Here is a 21,835-nt window from a genome sequence, read left to right as displayed (position 1 = left end):
ACTCATCCTCGTCAGCTAGCACTTGTTCAGGGAAGGCTTTCTGACTGCCAGCTCCGGGTTCCTCCTCTCTTCCATGACTTCACAGCGCCTCCTACTCCTCCTTCCACGGTACTTGCCATAATTCTCTCTCATCCTTTGTTTCAAGTGCTGGGTCTCAACGTGGCTGCACGTGAGAATCACCGAAGGGTCCTGGAAGATCCCCATGCTGGGCTGCACCCCAGCTAAACCAGAATCTCTAAGGATGACCCAGGCAGACGTATTTTTTATGTTTTGAGTTCCCTAAGTGATTCCTACATGCACAGCTGAGGCTGAGAACCGGCAATCTAATGCCCATCTTCCGGGGAGCCTCTTAACTTCCCAAGTGCAAAGACTCTGACTGCTGCGTGCGGCTGTTTTCCCAGCTCCCACCCCGTGCCGAGCCCTGGAGATACTGTGGAATGAATGCATCATAAGCTATGTGGTGTTTCTGCTGCTTCCCTGTGCCCCTGACTCAGCAGCCAGGAAAAAGAAAAAGCTTCCCGCAGGCCACACCCCAAGCCCCTGGATGGATGACACTTCCCCAAGCAAAAGAAACAGCTGGTTGCGGCATAGGGTCCAAACCAAGCTGATGCCAGCGGCTGCCGATGAGTGCTGGAGTAGGTCCGTGCCTTTCAACTTGTAAGAAGCTGATGCCTTCTGACTGAAAGAGACAGAATAGAGCACCCAGCGAGGTAGAAGAGAGGCACGTTGGTAGATTAAGAGGGTGACAAGAGTTACACAAAGGCAGGGATGACAATAATAAGAAAGCTCAATGGTTTAATTTGGTTCTTGGAGGATAATCAAGTTGTTGTACCTTGTGTTGCTTATTCCCATAGCTGTCCAACAAATAATGAATGTGGTACCTACCCGGTATGGAAATAGGGACAAAGGCGCGACTTTGATTTCTTATTTGTTATTTTTAACCATCCAATTTCTGCAACCACTGAGCATCCTTAGAGCCACAGGAGAGTCATAGAAACACAAATAACATTGAGGAGGCCTGTGGGCACGGACTTGTTACTTACTGCAGGGCTGACGGCTCTCTTTTAACTGGAGTAAAATCAGGCCAACGATAAATTGCTGCATGTTTTTTGTTGTTGCTGTTTGTAGCCCAACTTTAGGAAATGTAAAGGAACCACTAAATGCTGGTTTCTGGTAGATGTTAAAAGAGCTAGGCAAAGAATCTACTCCAGGACTGTAATTCCAAGATTTTAGTGTAATTTTAAGACACTGTTATTATAATGACAAAAAGAATAGCAAACTCTCCTGTCTGTAGACATTTCTGTGTGCCTGGCACTCTTTACAGGCCTTTCATGCATTAGCTTGTTGAATTCTCAAGACAACTCCACAGTGTAGGTACTACAATCTTCCCACTTTATAGGTGAGTAAATGGAGGCACAGAGAAGTTAAGTAACTTGGATAAAGTTGCAGAGTTGTTTAGTGGTAGAGCCGGGATTTGACACCAGGCAGATGGGCTCTGTAACTTCTGCTGTCAACTAGGGTGACCCACTGTCTGCACCTGCCTGGGACTGACAAGGTTTTGGCATTAAAAGTCCCAAGTCCCAGGAAACTTCTCAGTCACAGGCAACCTGGGATAATTGGTTATTATCAAAGACAGAGAGTGAGGGCTGACTCTTTTCCTTGGTGGGCACAGAAGCAGAAGATGGGGATGGTGGGGAAGTCCCCCAAGGGCAAGAGACTTTAATACTGAGTCTCTTGGGTGGGCATGCTGGGCCTTCTAATTGATCCTGCTGCCTCCTTAGGCCAAAGCACTGCATCAGCTCAGGAACCCTGTGGCAGGACCACGAGTGATGAGAACAGTGGCTCTGAATCCAGGCTGCAGAAGTTCAAATCTTATCTCCACCCTTTGGCTGCAATGATCTTGGGCAAAAATTATACACTCTTTTTTCCTAGTTTCTTCATCTGTGAAACCAGGGCAATAAAATTACCTATCCCAGAGGGATGCTGGGGTTTAAAAGAGAATACATAGCACATGCTTAGCATACTATATAAATACGTGTAAATACATGGAGTAATACACACGCCCCATAAACTAGGTCTAAGTGCACAGAGTAAACATTCTAGAACGGATAGCTATTATTATTGTTCTTGTTAAAAGTAACAGCAAATGGTAGCAGAAGGGTCTGTGTAGCTTAGGGAAGCCTTTGATTTGCACTTCAATTGGCTGTGAGGAGGGACTGCTGGCTATTGCTTAAAGCAGATCAGTTTTGTCAGTGTAGCAAAGACTCCAGGAAGGTGCCCTCCAGAGACTGGAATGGCAATGAGAAGAATGAGGTAATTTCCTGAGAGTTCCATGAGTAAGACTTGTGCATAAGGGATGGGACTTGGTATCTGCAGATTTCCCCGGAAAGTGTAAGAGGCATGTGAGGTGAGACTGTAAAGGATCACAGGGCATGGACATCTCAACCAGGCTCAGAAAAGTATGTTAACAGAAAGGGGTGTTCTGCTGGGGTGTGGAAAGAGGGCACTTGGGAGGGTTTGTTGAACAGAGGAATGGCTTGATTGGATTTGAATTTTCAAAAGGATCCCTTTGTGCTGGGAGAACAGACTGGGGATGGGGCCCTAAGGACTGAATCTGGGGGCCGGCCAGGAGACCAAAAGGAGAAGGTTGGTAAGCCATGGCCGTGGCTTGGGCAGGGTGCGGGGTGCCCTGCTGCCATGACTGTACATGGCTGGTTTAATGCTCTATGTGCATAGGGTTCTCTACACATCCCTCCGAAAGGAAAGACGTTTGGACCACAAAAGCAGGGAAAAAATACACTGTCAGTAAGCTAGCACTCCAGAGATGCAAACCAATTAAACTCCTCAGCTGGGAATCAGTGAACAAATGAGGGAGAGGAGGCCACCTTTTGCAGCGATTCTGCCCTCTGCTCTGAGCTGCTTTCCTGTACTAAAGGATGGCATGTGGAGCTGAAGGGAAAAGGCAGCATGGGTGAGGGAGAGCAGAGGACCCTGGGTCCCCCAGGTTCTATCCCCAGGGCTGGAGCTGACAGTGTAACAGAACAGCTCCCGCAAACGGCCTCCGTGACTTCCTCAGTGTAACGACTTCAGACCGCAAGGCTGCATCGATTCTGCCACTTCATCTAGTTCTGCTTGGTAACGGGCCTTCGTGGGGCCACCCCCAAACACCCTCTCAGGTCATTACTCCTGGAATTTAATCCCTTTGCATTCTGTTTCTCTCTATAGGTCATCGTGACCCATCCGAACTGTGGCACATGGAAACACTCAAAACACTTGCTCTATCTACCCATCCTTCCATCCAACTTCTTTCTGTCCATCCATCCATCCATCATCTGTGTGTGTACACACACACATATACATACATATATTTATATTTATTTATTAATCTGTCAAGCCTTCCTTACCAACCAATCCCTCCAAATCCTCTGAAAACTTTTTCTCAAATGACTGTGTGTCAAATGACTGCAAACAGTGGCCTGTATTTTATCTTGTTTTACGTTACTTTCTGCCTTGCACAAAAACAACAAAAACCTTCCACTCTCCTCTGTTCTTCACCCTCTTTTCTTTCCTCTGGCTGGCATGGCATCTCCCATCTCTGCCCTTACCTATGAATCTAGCGCCTTCTATCATGCACTCCTTCCCATCATTGGGACCCAGGTAGCCTTGAGTCATCATGAACTTACCCTGCTCTTTGAAATTCTGTTTGCATGTAGGGTTCTAGTACTTTCTTAACATGGTTTTAGCTTGTCAAGGACTTGGGGGGAGGTCACTGGTCATTACAGGGTCTTTACAAATTTTGCAGTAGGTCCCCATCAGGAGCTGTATTTATATGTAGCACAGTATGAGAAATAAGGAGACTTCTGTTTTTCTGAAAGAGTATAGAAATGGGAGGCAGAATTCCAACAACCTGGCCTGTGCTATTGTTAGGTGCTATTCTTCAGGTCTGCATAATAAGTGTGCCTTCAGGAAGGCAGGAGTTTTCTCTTCAAAATTCTCTCATTAAGATAAACAAAAGCCCCTCCTTTCAAATACATTTTAAACATGCAAACTAGCAGAATGTTTCTGCTAAGTCACATTTTAGCTAAATGGATAATTGCATGGTGAATGGGAGCTGCTACTCAGCTGCTAACCTGCAGTTTCCACACATCCACACTTCCACACTGCAGCCGAGCAATCCCCAGGAGGCAGAAAGCATGACTGACTTTTCCAATAAAGGTACAAAAATCGATAATACTCGTAGATGGAATGCTTGCATCTCTAACCATCTCAGAGTTTCATCTCCCTCTGCTATTCCTCCCAAACAAGCTTCTGTCTTAACTTTGGCACACATTACCAATTCCATACCATCAGGACTTAGCCCGAGTTCTATTCCAGTTCTACTGTACATTCCTTTTAGAGAGGCCCTGCAATGCGTCTTGATTTAGAGATGCTAGGATTTTTATGCGGCTCTGGGAAATGTCGTTTAGTTTTTCTGGAGCCCCAATAAGTTCTGATGTATGGCCATGCATGTCTGCATGATTAATGGCACTTGCAAGGACTTGGAGCTTCAGAGGTCACCCTGTGTGTACTGAATAATACAGCACAGAGCCCAAATACCCTTGGATGAGAATCCTGGCTCCACATAAATGCAAAGGCACTGCCTGCTTTAGTCAACACTGCCTGAGACTTGGTGCCTCTCACTGACTGTGCTTCTAAAGAAAGTCATCTCCTCATGACAGACATTTTTAAGATAAAATGGGATCATTTAGTTCCTCTGGTATTTCTCCGTGAGGTGTCACAGGTACCAGAATAAATAAGAAGGCTGGAAAAACTAGAAGGTTACTATGCTAGTCTGTCACAGGCCCTCCAAGTTCAGGGTAGCCAGGCCATGGTATGAAGCAAATTAAGCATCCATGCAAAATATGCTATGGTGTGCAACGCTGTGGCTGAGAATGTAAATGCAACAAAGTCAAGAGATTCAAAATGATGGTTCCCACAGCAACTATAACTCAGTTCTCTGGTGAATATAAAATTAACTTTATTGCAAAACATGCTGTTCAATTTACGCCTTAATATAGTCATGGCAGAGTTACAGTTGCTGTGAGAACGCTAACTCTGAACTGTTTTGAATAATTAATTTAATGAAAAGTTGGTGGAAATGTGAACTCTGATAGAAAGTCAACTTAAATTTAGGGAAGTTGGCCAATCATGCCTGCACTGAGGGGCAATGATTCAGTTTTGGAATCTGAGATAACTTAGTGCACTCTTTGGCCAGGGGGTCACTGGTAAAGTGGAGAGCCCCAAAGTGTACCAACAGGGGGGTGTCCTCCACCACAGAGGAAAGCTGCTGGCAGTGACTTCACCAGTAGGCCTCTCTGGTGCCTATACAACCTGATTTCATGGCTGGCCTCCAAAGTAACCCTCTTGCTGCAGCTACCTGGGGTCAAAGCAAGTGATCAAAATAGTGTAATGGTCACACCTGGTCTCTGTCAAGTAAACCTGGATTTGGAGCTCATCTCCCCATTCACTGACAGTTAAGACATCAATTGCTTAACTTTTCTGAGCCAGTTTTCTCACCTGTACAATGATGGTAATAGTTTCTGTCTTACAGAATTGACATGAAGATGAGATATGAAGAAGGTATTTTAAGAATGTGGCACTGGGGTTGGCAAGTTTTATGGTCAGTACTCAGCAACCGTTAGCTGTTGTTAACCAAAAAAGAAACTCAGTTATAGTAAATGCAAAACATCTATAAAATCAATTATTTGGCCTGTCCTAAATGATTTGAGATAAATCCAAACCAGCAGGCAGGTGGGTAATAAAAACAGAAACATGAATTGGCAGAAAGATTCCTAAGCAATAGTGTATCGCTGGTAAAGAAACTCGAGGCTACTTCTATTGACGTCCTAGAAACAAATCAATCTATCGTTCCTTTTACCAAATGACTATTCTCAACTTTTTTTTAAATCTTTATCTCCTTTTCCATGTGTCTCTTTAGACCTTTCCTCAATTCCTCTTTCCACCATAAGTTTTAATGCCACAGATATATTCCATACCTGTTTATTGCCTGAATATATATTTGTGTTTTATACATAAAAAAGGGTAAGATTTTTCCATCCTCCCTGAGAACCATTTTTCACTCCTTTGGGGGTGATACTGCCATTTCAAATGTATGCTTGAGATCACAGGACACCACATCCCTTGGTCAGTCCCTCCAGAGGGCTTCAAAGCTCCAAATCTCAGGAGAAACCCTTGATTTACTTAGTTACTCCCTTTGATATTCCTCTTCAAATTCGGCTCTCCACTTCTAACAAACAGGCTATTTTGGCAGCTAAGAAACACAATATTTTTGAAGCTAACTCACAGTGGCCTCTTACTATATACTATTCTCCTTAGCTTCAATGTGGCTTTTCGTTTTCTCTTAAATGACTAAGGAGGCTCATGCCCAGAAAATCTCAAGCCAGCCAGCACTTTCAGGGCACCTGGTGTATGCCTGCTCCAAGTCAGAGGAGAACGTAGATTCTTCAGGACAGTATGTGTTGCTGCTGGGCACTGGGGTTGGCCAAACTAAGGGAATTGGTTCTGCCAGAGACTGTCATTCTTGGGAGGTATTGTCAGGGTTTTAATAGAAAGGGGTGAAGCCACAGCCTGGGAGGAAAAACAAATTATAAGGAAAACCCCGAGCAATGTGCATTTCTAGCCTCCACAGCCACTCCCAGCTCAGCTTTCTTTATGTATCAGCCTCATGATGTTTTCAGGGCCTCTGCCTCCTTTCCCTCAAAGTTGTGGCTTGCAGCTTTTTATCTTGCTGGAATCAGTATCAGGAACATCTTAATGTCTCCTTAATGACATGATTTTTATAACACTGCAATCGTTTGCTTTTACCATCAGAAAATATTTTAAAGTCGCATTACTCAGTGTGACCTAATTGCACCGGTGTTGGAAATAGAAATTTAAATGTCCAGGCAGATCCATCCCAGGTGTCAGCATGAGCCAGACACACCATTAAAGTGACTATTGGTGAGGCCAGGCGTTTAGCTCAATCTGCAATTTCACTTCAGCTTCTTCCGAAACCTGAGCAGGGCTGAGTGGGAACTCCAGGGGCATCTGCCTGCCTGAGCCTTCCTGAGTTTCACTGTTTGCCTTAAGGAGTCAATTTAATCCAAAGCTGGCAGACCTACCATGAAGGTCCCCTGTGCTGGCATCTGCACCCTGTACAGCAGGGCACTGTGTGTTTTCCTGGATTTGGCTGTGCTGAGGATGCCAGTGGCTCTCTTGATTTTTTTAAAGTCATCCTGAGGCTTCTATGACAGAGATGTCCCCAACATGGTGCCTTTTTAACTTCAAAGAATGCATTTTTGTATATGTGTGGGAAAGATACAAATGGTGATTTGTCTGTGTGATACTTTGAGAGGCGTGATGAGTGAAGATAAAGAGAAGCCTCGGCTGACCTTTGAAAACTTCCATTCTGAACAGCCAAGTGGAAGACACAAGGTGATTCCTCCCAAGGCAGCAGAAAAGCCATCTCTTTATAAACCCAGGTATGTACTTTTATACCTGGCTATATCAAGATATGTTTTTTTAATATACATACTTAAAAATATTGATTTTGATCACTGGGATGAGCTAAAGCAGCATGGTTGATTCTGGAAGCATAATCCACTGAGGTTCTGCCTAGATCAAGGAGGAACTGCTCATACTTTTCTGTGGGATGTTTAAAGTTTTCATCCCTGGAAAAGGCAGTTTCCTTTGACTCTAAAGAAGAGCATCCTAACTTGCAGGATCAGATGGGAAGCTGGTGGGTATGACAGCCTTTGTAGTTCCAATGTCAATAAGTCTAGTTCTATCAACACATGCATTTAAAATGGCCAGGTGTTTGGTTTTGCATCTGCCTCTGCAGGATGTTTATGGCATGCTCGCATGCAGAGAATGTGAATGATTGTAGGAGAATGTCATGGTGGGAACTGTTCCCAGGAATCTGTAGCCTGATCTGAGACCATTTGGAAGGAAGGGCAAAGCAATCTAGAAAATGGAGGATATTTGGGCTCTGCTGTCCTGGGATAAAGATCAGCAGGTTTACACTGCTCTACTGGAGTCTTCTCTCTGGGTTATGCCTGAAAAGCCATGGAATTCCCCTGAGTAGAGCACGACAAAGAGCGCCGAGCCACTGAAGCAGAGCAGAAGGAGCAGCACAGGGGGATTGTGCAGCAAAGCCCTTGAGCCCTGTCGGAGAGGGGAAAATGATGACAGGCAGAGTTCTAATCACTGCTGGTCAGTGGGACTTCCTTAGGTGTTCTACACAAGTCAGTTCAGAGATCTCTGCTCCTGGCTCTAGCCCTTATCCCTATTTTATTTGGCCACTCCTGTTAATCTACTGTGGCTAAAGTGAGGGCATATATGCCAGCTCTGTAGGGGAAAGTCTCCTCCTTCACAGTTGTAATTCTACTAGCCTAAGGGAGAGAAAGGGACATAGGGACCCGAAGCAGCATGAATTATTAGGCACTGTTAGTATAATACATATATCCAGAGTCCTGAGGTTACATATTTGGAATTTCTAGGTCTTGAGCATTTGCCAAAGTAGCATTTCAGAGCATGGCGTTAGACCAATGACCAATGCAGACATGTATAGTAATGGGTGCAGATGCTCCATGCTGGGCCTGCCAAGAAGTCAGATGGGCACACACACATGCATGCACACACAGACGTGTACACACTCACACTCACGCTCGGTTTGCTTGTATATATTGTTGAGATCTGGAGCTCAGCTATCAACTGGAGCAGATGGAAGGAAGAGAAGCAAAAAAGGGCAGCAGAGGAGGCAGTAAATGGGAAACTTTGCCCATGCTTCTTGAATGCTGTATTTGCCAATTGTGTAGACCATGGACTTAAATCAATGAGTCAACCTAGCTGTCTTGTGTGAAATACTTTCTATGGCTGCTCATTGTGTGTTTGGGCCAACAGCTACCTGCCTGTCTGACAGGCATGTTGTGAGGCTGACCGGGGCAACACAAAGTATTTTGAGCTCCTTGGAGAAAATTCACCATGCAAGTGCCAAGTATCACCATCATACTGTGGTCATGAGACTCTCACCAGCATAAACCAGTCACCAGGAGAGTTGGGCATCAAGGGAGAAAAGCCAAAGCTGTACCAGTCTCAATCCAGGCAAATGATGTTCCCTACTTCAATACTAATCTTGCACGAGAAGAAGTGTCAGTGGCCACAGATGGGTGGTCTTTTTGGCCCCCTGTCTTATTTGAATGACCTGTATAGCATTTTAACAAACTTTGAATTGCTTGCCAACATTTGGAAATTGGGAAAGTAGGCACATCAAATCCTGATAGCTGGCTTCTATTGCAAAACTGGGAACTTTGGTAAAACTAGGCTTGTATTTCTACGTGGCAACAATTAGCTAGGGTCATGTCTGCCCTCCATAGAGGGGTGTTTGCTTTCCAGGTTATCCCCACTACCTACTGGCTTGCACCCTTTTTTAAGCCCTCACGTACATTGCGCTAGCCTCACCCACATGGGAGTATTTGCTTTGACCAACTCTTTCTGTAGATTCTGCCCTCCCTCCCTTCCCCATACTCAACAAAGATACGAACTCATTATGCAATGATGAGTTTCATTATGCAAATCTAGGCTGACTCCCCCAGCAGAGGAGAGGCCTGCCCCACCACCTCCTGCCAGGGGGAAATGAGAACTTGGTTTCTTTCACTCCCTCCCTTGCCAGTAATTCCACCTCAAAACCTCAAGGTTTTCTTATCTAGAGATGTCCAAGCACTAATCCAACTAAATTAGATTATAAGCATATGATGGTTTTCATAATAAATAAAAATACAGATACAGCGAAGAGAAGATGAGATTTAATTAATGAGTGTTATTTAACAGAACAAGTTGTGCCATATACGATGGATTAAAAGATAAAAAAGGATAGGAGGGAAAATCAAATTTTAATGAGTTGCCATCTTCATTTAACTAAATTTCTTCCGTTGTTGAAAATATTAACACTTATGAGGGAGTCATTTGTGTGGATCCACAGTTTGATACCTGACTGCTTTCTTTTATGTAATTATATTGTGTTACAAATGAATTTAAACGACCATTTGAAGTTTAAGGCTTCTATCCTTACATTGATCTCCTTAGTAGGCTGTGAGCAAGGGACAATGTTGGAAAATAGCCCCCAAATTATTGGCAGAAACACCAGGAAGTATGTCTTGAGTTAGAAAACAGCGAAGTGTCATGTGGGCAAAAAAAAAGAGTTGAGGTCTGACTTTTCTCAGAGGGCCACCAGCCCCTGGGCAACCACTGTTCTCTTACGCTGCGCTAGGGACACACCCAGAGGAAGCTTATGTTGCACCTAGCACACAGCAGGTGCTCGGGAAGGGTTTGATGAGTGAAGCAAAGAACATGGTTACCACTGCTCAGCTGGAACCAGACAGAGGAGGTGTGGACGCCAGACACGGTATGGGATGATACACATGTGGCTTTCTTGTTTATGTTTATAACATATTAGCTCAAGAATATGTATGACTTCTAAAAATACTTAGGACTTAAAAAATATTTGTGATTTTTAAGCTGACATTTATGGAGTATCAAGCAATGCGTTCAGAGCTTCATTTGTAAGCGAAGTCCTCACAATTGCACAAAAATGAGATGCCGGAAAAAACATAATTTGCCAAAGATTACCCAACTTGCAACTGATGGAGGCTGGATTTGAAGCCAAGCCTGCTTAATTCCAAAGCTCATGCATTCAATCCTTTGCTACATATTTCTCCACCCCACCCAGGGAATGCACAGTAACTACAATACCAAGGTGGTGACAAAGAGAGTTAATAGTTAGCAAAGAGGGAAGATGTTACATTCTACAAACATTATGAGGGAGATCCTGAGAGTCTGGAGTGCGTGTTGATGTATATTATGTGCTTCAAGCTGATTCATTCTGGGTAGCGTAGTTCCTGCGCTAGGCTTCTCTATGACATGATAACATTTCCTTTATCAGGCCCGCAGAGAGCAGGTCAGTAAGTGAATGGATACAGATCTTTCTTGACCCCATTAAATAGAAACAAAAAGTTAAATCAGTTCTTATTCAAAGTTTGGCAAGAAGTTGGTAGCAACATGCTTAGGGGACCCATCTCAACTTGCCTGCATTCTTTGGATTAATAGGAAAAAGCTAGTTTCTCTTACTGCTGTCAATATCTTCAATTTGTCTCCCTCCCTATTCACTGCAATTGCCACTATCATTAGTGACAATGTGGGCTTCCCAGGCACACATACACCTAACCCAGAGAAACACTCTCATTGCCTGTTGCTAGGACATTCTCTGCAAAGCAGATGCCACGGCTTTGAGTCTGGTGTCATTAGGGGGACTGTTCCAGATGCAGTAACACCACCAGTGATGGACAGCTTGCTAACTTGGAATAAATCAGGTACAAACGTCTCTGGGCTTGTGAGATGGTTATATTATAATCTTTGGGAGCCCCCACCCCCTGGTATTATTTCTAGACAACTAGACAGAGCTGTCTGGCAATCCCTCTCGAAGTTAAAGTATAATTTTAGAAACAAAGAAATACAATTCACACTTATCAGAGCCCATCACTCTGCTTACACCTTTAGACAGATGACCCTTCTGGGCCAAGTTCTAACCAGCTTCATGGCTAATATGGTGTTTCTGCAGCTAAACTTGGAATTTGTGGCCAGGATTGTCAGCAATTTTAATTCCTCTGGACAGCAATTATGTGGGCCTTTCAGTCTTTAGAATATTGGTTAACCCTTCCTTTCTCTGGGGTCTGGCAGGACATAGTTTTGTGATATATAGCTGGTGCTGTGGGGTGCGGGTGTCATGCATGATCAGTACTAGCAGCCTCAAAGAGCATGCCAGAAACTGTTGGAAATCTGGAGTCTAGGTGATGTGGAAGCAGTTGCCTCTCTGTTCCTTTTGTGGGATAATTAGCATGAGGAGGGGAGATCACAGGGGCCCTTTTTTTTGCAGTTGATCTGGCTGAAAATGGAAACAAGCCTTAATCTAAATGAGGTATGAGGTGATTTTCTCAAGGAGCTGGTTGTGTCGATGACAGGGATCCTAATTGAGTCTGAACTGGAATTCAGAGCCTGGCTGTGAGCATCCCCCTTGACCCCTGGGTCTACAGAGGCTGTAGGGAAGGTGAGGAAGCAGAAAAGGGTCCTGTGGTGTCTGTCTTACAGCCCAGCCCTGGGACAAAATCACAATGTATGGGAGAGGGGCTACAGGCAAAAAATGAAGGGCTGTTTTCTCAAAGGAATGTGGAACCTGCTGATAAATTTCCTCGGGGTGGGGAGTGTGGTATTCTCTCCTTCACAGTGAAAACACAGCAGGACTTCAGTAGAGTGCTGAGAACTTCACTGAGGGTGCTGGTTGTCATATGCCTGGCACAGACCCTGGCAGTAGGGGAAATACTGTAGGGTTCCCCTGAAGTGAATTTTTTAGTCAGCAGGCAACAATGAGGTGACCAAACTTGAAGAGTCTGAATGGGCTAAAGGTAAGCATGTGAGGCACCCATGGAAACTTCTAGAAATGTTTGGGGTGAGAGTAGGGAGTGAGCTTTGCAGTTGAGCTGAGCTGTGAACTGGGGAGGAGACGTGAATGATTCCTTATTTGTGAGACAGACCTGTCGGGCTTGGGGCGATCTGGGCTCTGTCAGTCTTGGAATAGGACCCATTAGGGGCTAGCCTGGGTCCATGCTCTAGTTTATGGATGTCTTGTGTCAACTACACATGTCATTTTGACTATTATCCCTGATCATTTGGAAAAGTATATAAACCTCTGTTGAATTAATCTTCTCACTTGACACCTGTTGACCAAAATGGGGTCAGCCACACCTTCAGGGATCTGGGAACAGAGAATAACACCACCTTGGACCACAGAATGAGGTCGCTGGTGGATAATCCCATGGTGAAAGCTATGAGAAAGGACTGAGCAGGCTCCTGAAGTATCTTAGTAATAAAAAAAAACACTGACTGGTAGTTTTTAATTACTTTGCAGATGTAGCATCCTATCACTGAGGTCCAAATAGGCCTCCCCTTCCTGATTACAATAAAAATATGTTTTAAAAACAAACACTTTACTTAAAACCAGGGATATTTTTTTAATTAGAGGAAAGATTAACTAAATGCATTTTCTCTTGTAATTTAATCCATCCTAATTATCCTGAGAATGTTTATGATGAAATACTTAACTTTCTCCTAGCTGCTGTCTTGTGTGGTTTCTTTCTTTATTACCAATGAAGGGAAAAGCTCAGAGACAGTCCATGATATGGTGGCCTTCTGTGGGGCTGATTGTAATGATGCATAGAAATAGATGATGAAAAGGATGAGGAGGAAGGCAATAAACCCTGACTTTGACTTGCGGGTTGTCGAAATTATGGTACCCTATTTCGCAAAGACAATCAAGGCAAGCCTTTTAAAAAAAAGAACTTGTGAGGTAGAGTGCTATGAAAGAGGCGGGTTGGTATAAGACTGAATCCCATTAGGCAGGCAACTTGGGAGGAAATGCAAAATCTGTTTCTTACATGAACATCTGGGATACTCTGTGTGGCTCCTGACAACCCAGGAGATGAGGCAAGGAATTGCAATGAATCACCAGATGTTACCCATGGGCCTTGCTTCAAGGACTCAAGCAATTGCAGTGTAGGAGGAACAAGGGTAATTGTGAAGTTTATTGGGCTGAATAGGGACAGACAATCAGTGAGAGGCTTGCATCTCCAGAAGGCACGTGTGCCACCCAACTGAGTTAAAGTTGAGCCTCTTGGGTTATTCCTTGATGTACAGAGCGCATGGAAACATGATCTTGGAACCCAGGGTCAGGAGGAATGGGAAGGAGTACAAAAAGGAGAGGCCAGGGCGCTGACTTGGCGGCATCCTCAAACCTGAGAAATGCCGGGTTCCTTCTTAAAGGAGAGCAGTGTCCTTCCAAACTCGGCCGGAATATGTCTGTGGTCCCTAGTTTGAGAAACCCTGACTTAGAAGATCTGCAGCTTTCTTCTCTCAATGATAACAGAATTTCAAACTGATTCTTCAAAGGAAAGGGTTTTTCTTTTGAATTGCACTTATTATAAAAATGAAACCCAGAATTAAAAATAAATCCTCATAGACTTCTTCCCTCCTCCAGAATATGTCCAAGAGGTCTAGTTTGAGAAATTTTGGTTGCAAGTAGCGAGCCCCGATTTCACAATAAGGTTCTATCAATATAGGACTACTTGATTCCATGCATAATTGAATTGTTTGATAAAATCAACAGGTTCTGTTCTAGGGAAGAGAGGAAGTTTGTGCTTCTCTCTAAGAACCAGATTCCAGCAAGTTAGAGAACAAATCTTTGTTGGGAACGGGTAGTGGATAGGTGCTACTTTTGACATGCTGCTAACTGCTGGAGGGATCAGAGGCAGACATGAAAGGGAGGCTGAAGGTAGCAGAAATGTCTTAATGAGACGTTTGTTTTGCTAATCCTCCTTGCCCTTTAATTTGTCTTGCACTGGTACTGGATAATGACGGCTACAATGGAGGGATGATGACAATGATGTTAGCTCACACTTACTGGGCTCTTTACAGTAGGCACTGTCCCAAGTACTTTACATAGAACCTACTGAGGTAGGTAGTATTTAGCACCCCCATTTTACAGACAAAGAAACTGAGGCGCATAAAGGTTAGGAAACTGGCCAGGATTTGATCTCACGTAGACTGATACAGAAGCCTGCATCTTAAGCACTTCAAGCTTTCATTACCCTGAACTCAAGTGAAGTGGGTCTAGGCAGAAGAACCTCTACTTTAACACCATTTCTTTTTATGAACACAAATATAAATGGAAAAAGAGGAGTCTGATGAACTATGTACGGACGTGATTCAATGCACAAAAAGATTCCCTTGGTAAACCAGATATAAATTGGACCTGAGATGAACAGACAGACTAAGTTAACAAAAGGTACCACTGACTATCTTCAACAATTGAACAATGCATCACCGGCTTAGCCAACACTATGCTCTATCTAACCCTTTGATGTAAAGTGCATATTATGGGATCCTACCTAGAAAACGACTGTGCCCCTTACAGAAGAGAGAGAGGGTTGACTGTACTGGAGTGGCCCATTCATATAATTTTGCATCAATAGTTATAAAATTCTGGAGATGGGCAAGTCCTTAGAGAACATCTCTTCCAAGTATGTTCTAAATTCAGTCAATCACATACTGCATTCATGGTATTTGCAATATCTGTACTGTTATTTACTTTATTTTTTTCTTTAAATTTACTCAGGCCTAACATTGCTATCCACTTTTGCCATATTCCTAAGCAATAATGCCAGTATAATCATGAGTTTGAGAGCTAGTTATAGCTTCTCCTAATACTTATTCTTAAAAGCCTTATGTAATTATTCAATAAAATACATTTGCGCACCAGTGGAAATCATCTCATGTTAGTGGACCACACCTATGGAAAGCAATTATGTGGTCCAACCCCCTCATTTGCCACAGGAAGAAACTGAGGCTAGGAAGGTAGGGTGACTTCTCCACGGGTACCCAGAATGTTGATGGCACAGTCAAGCCTAGAACACAGATGTCCCCCATTCTCCATCAATCTATTCTTCATGACACTACAATGACTACATAACAAGTAAGGAGAAAAGGTCCATCAGGCTTATCTAAGGGAGTTCAAATCTCTAGGGCCCTGTTTGTGTTCCTTTCCCCTAATGCACAGTCTTGAGTGCAAGCTGTGGTATCTGAGAATTATAGACTTGGAAAGAATGTTGGTTCTCTGTAAAAGCTCAAGTGACCCAGCACTTGCTTCCCATTTTTTCAACAGCTCTTACTCTTACCGGTTTTCCTTTCTTTCAAGTCTAGAATCTTCCTCATGCTGACTCTCACTCATGGGTTTCTGTTCTAAGAGTTCCAAACTTTTTTAGTTCTTTCCTCTTGTGAAAAGTAACACCTCAGATCAAGTATTTCTCTGTTGGGTGTAGTCCTGGCCCTGGGGCCACCAGCTAGGACATCAACAGAACCCGGTGAAACCTTAAGGCTGAGGTACAATGAAGGCTCCATGTCACTGTCTCCCCACAGAACTAAAACATCAAGCCTTCTTTCCCTCTTTTCTTTTGTGATAGGAGCTCCCTAAATGGGCACGTAGTATTAAATCACATAGGAGGCAAACAAAAAATATTTCCATTTAAGCCACAGAATGGTTGAGCCTAACGTTAGGGCAAGCTTTGTATCATCTACCTAGTCTATTTTCCAACTGATGCTTAAAGTCCGTCTTCAACAACTAAACCAAGAAAGTAAACATGTGCAGTGATGAGAATCTCACTACTTGTAAAGCAGATTTCTCCTTTCATTTTATTTTACATTTTGAAGTGAGTTGAAAATGTGTTCCTGTAACTTCTACCTCCTAGACTTTGTTCTGAGTTTGGGTAGGAAACCTGGGCAGACGGCCTGACCCAGACCCAAAGAGAATTTCTAGCACATGGTGATTCCTGATCTTCAATGGGAAGATTTACATTTTAGTCAAATTGTGGGGGGAAATAACCAGAGGTGGAATATCCTTTGTGCTCCACTAAAAGTATGTCTGTAATCCTTAACAGTGGAAGACCATCTCTTCAGGTGTTCATTTCAACAAAGATGAAGCTCCCAGGATAGGTTCTAATAAGAACCCCCAGAGGAAATAGGTTAATTAACCAATCAGAGAATTAGCTGCTTCCATACACCTGGTGGTAAAGACGAAACCACAGTGGCTAATTTCATCTCAACTTGATCTCATTGTAGAGTCATGAAAGCTCAATTGTTCAAGGGTAATAGCTACAAGAAAAAAGTTTCCAAAACTTAGAATGAAACTGGAATGAGATGCAGTGGCAGCTGTACTCAGTCTGAAGTTGGTTAATTTTGACAGTCGCTTTCTTCCCATCCTGTTCCCTGTAGTTCTGAAGCTCTCTCCCTCTTGGACGGTGACCCTGTCTACTTCTGATGACAATCACTTAATCAGCACATCAGATTGTCGCATGGCTGGTTTTACCTTGGGTAAAGATTCATTTTCTTTATTAACACCACAAGAATCTATTTCTTTCCCCAACCAATTAAAGTGGAAAAATAGAAAGGTCCCAGTGCAATAGAGGGAAAAGAAAACTGTTCTGACTTGTGGCACATGGCAGGTCACTCAGCTCCACACGGTCCTAGGAAGTGAGTCCACATGATTCCAAAATGCAATTGGAGGTCAGGACCACATAGACAAAATACACAACTTTTGTCTGGGTTGGAATAACCATTACAGACATTACTCACTACCCAGACACCTAACAGCTCAGCTAGCTTTGGTGCCTATTGCTGGTGGATTTATTCTGTGGGTGTGTTAGTTTGTATTATTCAGAGCGGATGTCTGGACAGCCCACATTCAGGAGATAATAGCAACAATCTTCAATTAGCATTTAGTTTCCCTCCTTGCATTCTCTGGCAATGTGAATGTTGATTTCTCCTTGCATTTTGCCCAACAATTCTGCTCAAAAAACACGCTAACGTTTATTCTATTTCTTAAAAGAGACACTTATCTGAGTTTATGATAGTTCATAGTGACTTCTGACCTAGTCTATGGCTCCTTTTTGCTCTGTTGTTATAGCTTTCGCTGGTCTTCTGAAGTTAAATACCGGTGGGGGCGGCGGTGGTGGTGGCAGTGACAGATAGTAGGAATAACAATGCACATTTGGATTGTATTTAGAGAATAAAACTATTCTAATCACACAATGTGCATCCTGATTTATTCATAAGAGTGAACTGCAGCTTATGTAAACAGTTCTGATATATTCTAAAGATATACATGAATTGTGGCTGATTTGGATTCAAAGTCTATTTTGTATCTATGTAATTCTAGAGGTTTTAGCCATACTTTGTATTTAACTTGTTAGAAAGAAGTTGTGTAAGAATTATTGCTTGGCAGAATCCAGACTACCAAAATGTTAACTCCAACAGTTAACACTGAAATGTTATATCTTACATTTAAATCTTTAGCAATAGGTACCAAATTTCCAAATACAAAAAAAGTTTGGTTTGAAAATTTTGGTTGAATGTATTTAATCAAACATGGGTAAATACTGTTAATTCACTGGATTTTGTTTAAGAAGTCTGTTTTTATCCTCATCCTTTCTCTCTCATCTGTATTCTTGTTTCCTTCAACAAAATAAACGTGACCCACAAGTGTTGAAGCAAATTGTTCAGCTATTTGCAATAACCCTAAAGAGACCACCTCCCTATGACCTTCTGAAAATAGGCCACAGCCAACCTAAGTAACCCCCAACTAAGCACCAGACTATGTCTTACCCCATATCTCCCGACACGTTGTTTACAGATGAGGTGCCATTTCATTCTTATTTATTTTCTATTTTCAAAATATAGCATCCGAGGCTCTGTTGGGAAAGTACCAAAGAACTTCTCTTTCCTTTCTGCTGTCAGTATCCCTGAGGAGGTGGACTGACTCTAGGTTTGTAAATTCTGGCATTTACTTAAAATGAATTGACAGGAGTGTCTGCTCAAAATAAAAGACTAAAACTCCATCAAACAGCTCTAGGGCCAGAGGTTGAACAGCAAAAGAAGCAATTATGTGCGTCCAAACATATCTAGATGCTGAACAGCAAATCTCACCAGCCAAGGTATATTTGGCTTTTTTGAGCAAATCCCAGGGAACATAACTATGAGAAGAAAGCATCTATCCTACTAATAAAATGAGAGAGCCTTAATTTCTCATAAGAAAAGACTGCTGATGAAGATCTTTATAACTCATGTGGCATGAACTCATAGTCACGCGAGATCAGAGCTCTGAACCAGAGACCATCTGGGACCACCACTCTTTGCTGGGAGCTTTACTGGGTATACAGATTTCCTCTTTCTCTAGTTCTCTCGAAATACCATGTATGTTAGCACAAGGAGATATGAAACTTGAACCAGACACTTCAGGGAGCAGAAACACCTTCTTCCAATTCATCTCACCCAACAGGCTAGATAGAACAAAGCATCTCCTGTACTCTCTTGCTGGCCATACCCTCACCATTTTCTATGGAGACTAAAGTGACCATTGTCTTTCCATTTCCAAAGGCCCTGGAGGCACTTCTACTCAGTTTCTGTTTTCTCTCTGGTCCCACACTAGACTGGATATGTGGGCCTTCTCCCTTTCTCTTGGGCCCTGATAGCCTCCAAGTCACAACTGGGGTCCTTTTCCTAATGTGAGTGTTGATATACCTCTTTTCTCCTCTCTATCAAAACTTGTGCAACTCTCAAATTCAGGGGTCAGCCAATTTTTTTTTCTTTCTGTAAGTGGCCAGATAACAAATGGCTTTGTGGGCTAAAGTCTCTGTCACAATCAACACCCAGATGCAGGGTGGGAGTCCTCTAGTAACATCAACAAGGCATGGCTGTCCTCTAATAATAACACAGTGTTTAATGGAGAGTGAAATTTGAATTTCATATAATTGTCATATGTAAGAAAATAGTTTTCTTCTTTTTTTCAACACTTAATGAATATAAAAACGATTCTTAGTTCATAAGCCTTAGAAAAACAGGCAACAGGCCAGGTTTGGCCTTCCAGCCATAGTTTTCCAAACTCTGCTCTGACCCACCTGGGCTGCGTTCTTGTGAGCTGGTCTCAGAGTAGAGATGGGTTGCAGGCCCAAGATCTATCAGGCATCACCGTGCGGGCACTAAACCCTCGGCGTGTGCAGGAAAGGGACAGCAAAGCGGAGGTGAGGCTGGGTTGTATAAGCTGAAAGTAGGGTTTTCTACCTAAAGGGTATTGGCTGGCAAGAGCTCTTCTTTTCTTGTGTGTTGGGGAGGTGGACTGATGGGGGCAGTGGAGGTTTGGGGTTTGGGGGGGGCCTTTAAGTCACATTGGGCATGACAAATACATCAAGAGGAACGCCCCTGAAGAATGGAAGCTATTGGTAAGAATTGTGAACTGTCTCGGTGGTGGGCTGTGCACATCCCTCCCTGAAAGTCTTCTGAATTACCCTCCAGGCTCTGCAGGGAACTGCAAATGAAAGCGCTGCAGGGGAAGTGGGATCTGAAGCATCACTGCGAGATTGCAAAAACCATTCACTGCCAACAGACTGTCCCGGCAGGGTCCCAGTGCTATGGTGGTGGCCTGGACTGGCATGCTGCCCCTCAGATGCCCAATTAGGTGGAACGGGGGGAAATCCAATGCAGAGTGCACGTTATTTCTGCTTAACCACCCAAATGAACAGCATGGGAAATTGAGTCTGAACTCATAAGTCAGCCACAAAACAAGCTCTCAACCCTGCCTTTCACTCCAGGTTGCTGATCTGTGTTGTGACAGGGGTTTTTGGACTAGGGCTGAGTGAAGGGCTTCAAACCTGTTGGCTAGAATCAGCAGTAAGTGCAAGGGGGCAAGTCAGTGGTTTGGTTGGAAAATTCTCTGAGAGTTTCCTTGCAAGCAAGTACATTAGCCAGCTTGGCATGAAATCAACCCTGGATCTGACTTAATCAACAACAAAAGCAAAATCTAGAGGCAAAATGATGCTCGAAAGTTGATAACTTTGTAATCCAACTGTTGGAGACTTGTAGAAAACCAGAGAGCTCTGGCTCCTTCTTCTCAATTTAAGAGATAATTGGATACATCCAACCCAATACTACCCTACCCCAAACCACGATAATGACAACAAACAAAAACAAAACTGAAGAAACTTGAGAACTCCTGCTTCTCAAAAAAGAAAATGACCTTTCAAAAAATATTCATGGTCCAGATGCTTATATACAGAGGTGGCTGAGTGAGAATGAGGTGGGGCCAGAGGAGACATTTAACGATGGTGGTGGTGATGGGGAGGGTTGGAGCCCAAGGATGAAGCCATGTTGTGTGACAGCAAGAGAACGCTCACACCTATTACAGTGGTACCTGGCTACCCAGGAAACCTGGGGGTCCTGCCTATATCTAACCTGGTCTAAAATAAGTGAGTTTAATTGTTGCCAGCAAGCAGGGATCCAGAGATCAAGCCTGCTGGGTAAGTATTCCCAAAGGGGAGACTTGCAGACCATAGTCATTTAGAATGCATGAAACGTCCTGGCCCTGACAATTTCCCATGCGTGTGCATTTCTTCCTCCCCAAGCTCAGTAATTTGGATGGATTTTCTCATCTGGTCTGGTCCCTTGTCTCCCAATCTGGAACTCAGGATAGAAGGGAAAGCCTTTCCAACTGGGACCTTGCTTTCCCCCTCTCTATCCCCTTGGCGATTTGGAGAGGCAGCGGGAATGTTGGGGAGCACTCGTGTCCCTGAAGGAACAGCCAGTTGCAATGCACGACCATTACTATAGATCTACGATTTATGAAAATAAAGCAATATGTGCCTGTTTCGGTGCCTGCCGTTTGCCTACCAATGGTGCAGTGTTCACCATTCCAGCCCTCTCGGCATTCACATTTGCCATCTTTACAGGTCCCGTGCTCAATGCAGCGGGGGTGGCACGCGCGCTGGTCACAAGCTGCGCCTGTCCAGCCCTCTTCACAGCGGCAGGCTCCCCCGATGCAGACGCCGTGAGTGCCACAGTCTACTGAGCACACTTCTGGAAGAAAAACAATGATTACAGCTCAATACCACAGCTGGTGAAACACTCCATTGGGGGCCAGACCACATACATGGCCTGGGACCCTGGAGCAGGCCCCAGGGCGCAGCAGGTATGTCATCTTGGGAGGCCTGTCTCTCCACTGCCTGGGGATTAATTCATTGTTAGGCATTTTCTAGAGCAGTGGTTCTCACAGTGGGCTCCCTGGACCAGCAGCATCATCATCTCCTTGGAACCTGCTAAAAATACAAATTCTTGTGCCTTGAGTGGATCTCCTGAATTAAAAATTATG

The 21,835-nt window shown here is 43.7% G+C and overlaps 1 protein-coding gene across 12 annotated transcripts in view; it reads right to left on the bottom strand.

Moving 5' to 3' along the window:
- The window catches only part of TENM2 (teneurin transmembrane protein 2), a 1,165,071-nt gene that overhangs the window by 112,157 nt on the left and 1,031,079 nt on the right, over positions 1–21,835 (bottom strand). For 10 of the 12 annotated variants that reach the window (XM_057491503.1, XM_057491512.1, XM_057491522.1 and 7 more), the window contains one exon: positions 21,331–21,543. The exons of 1 other annotated variant lie outside the window; for it this stretch is intronic. In XM_057491503.1, coding sequence (XP_057347486.1) covers positions 21,331–21,543 — 213 coding nt within the window. The remainder of the gene's footprint in view (positions 1–21,330; positions 21,544–21,835) is intronic. One more of the 12 variants, XM_036884772.2, reaches the window with a different exon arrangement.

This window comes from Manis pentadactyla, chromosome 2, assembly GCF_030020395.1.
Source record: "Manis pentadactyla isolate mManPen7 chromosome 2, mManPen7.hap1, whole genome shotgun sequence".
Lineage (NCBI taxonomy): Eukaryota > Metazoa > Chordata > Mammalia > Pholidota > Manidae > Manis > Manis pentadactyla.
Note: the sequence above shows the minus strand (reverse complement) of the source record. Positions and strands in the feature narration are given on the sequence as shown.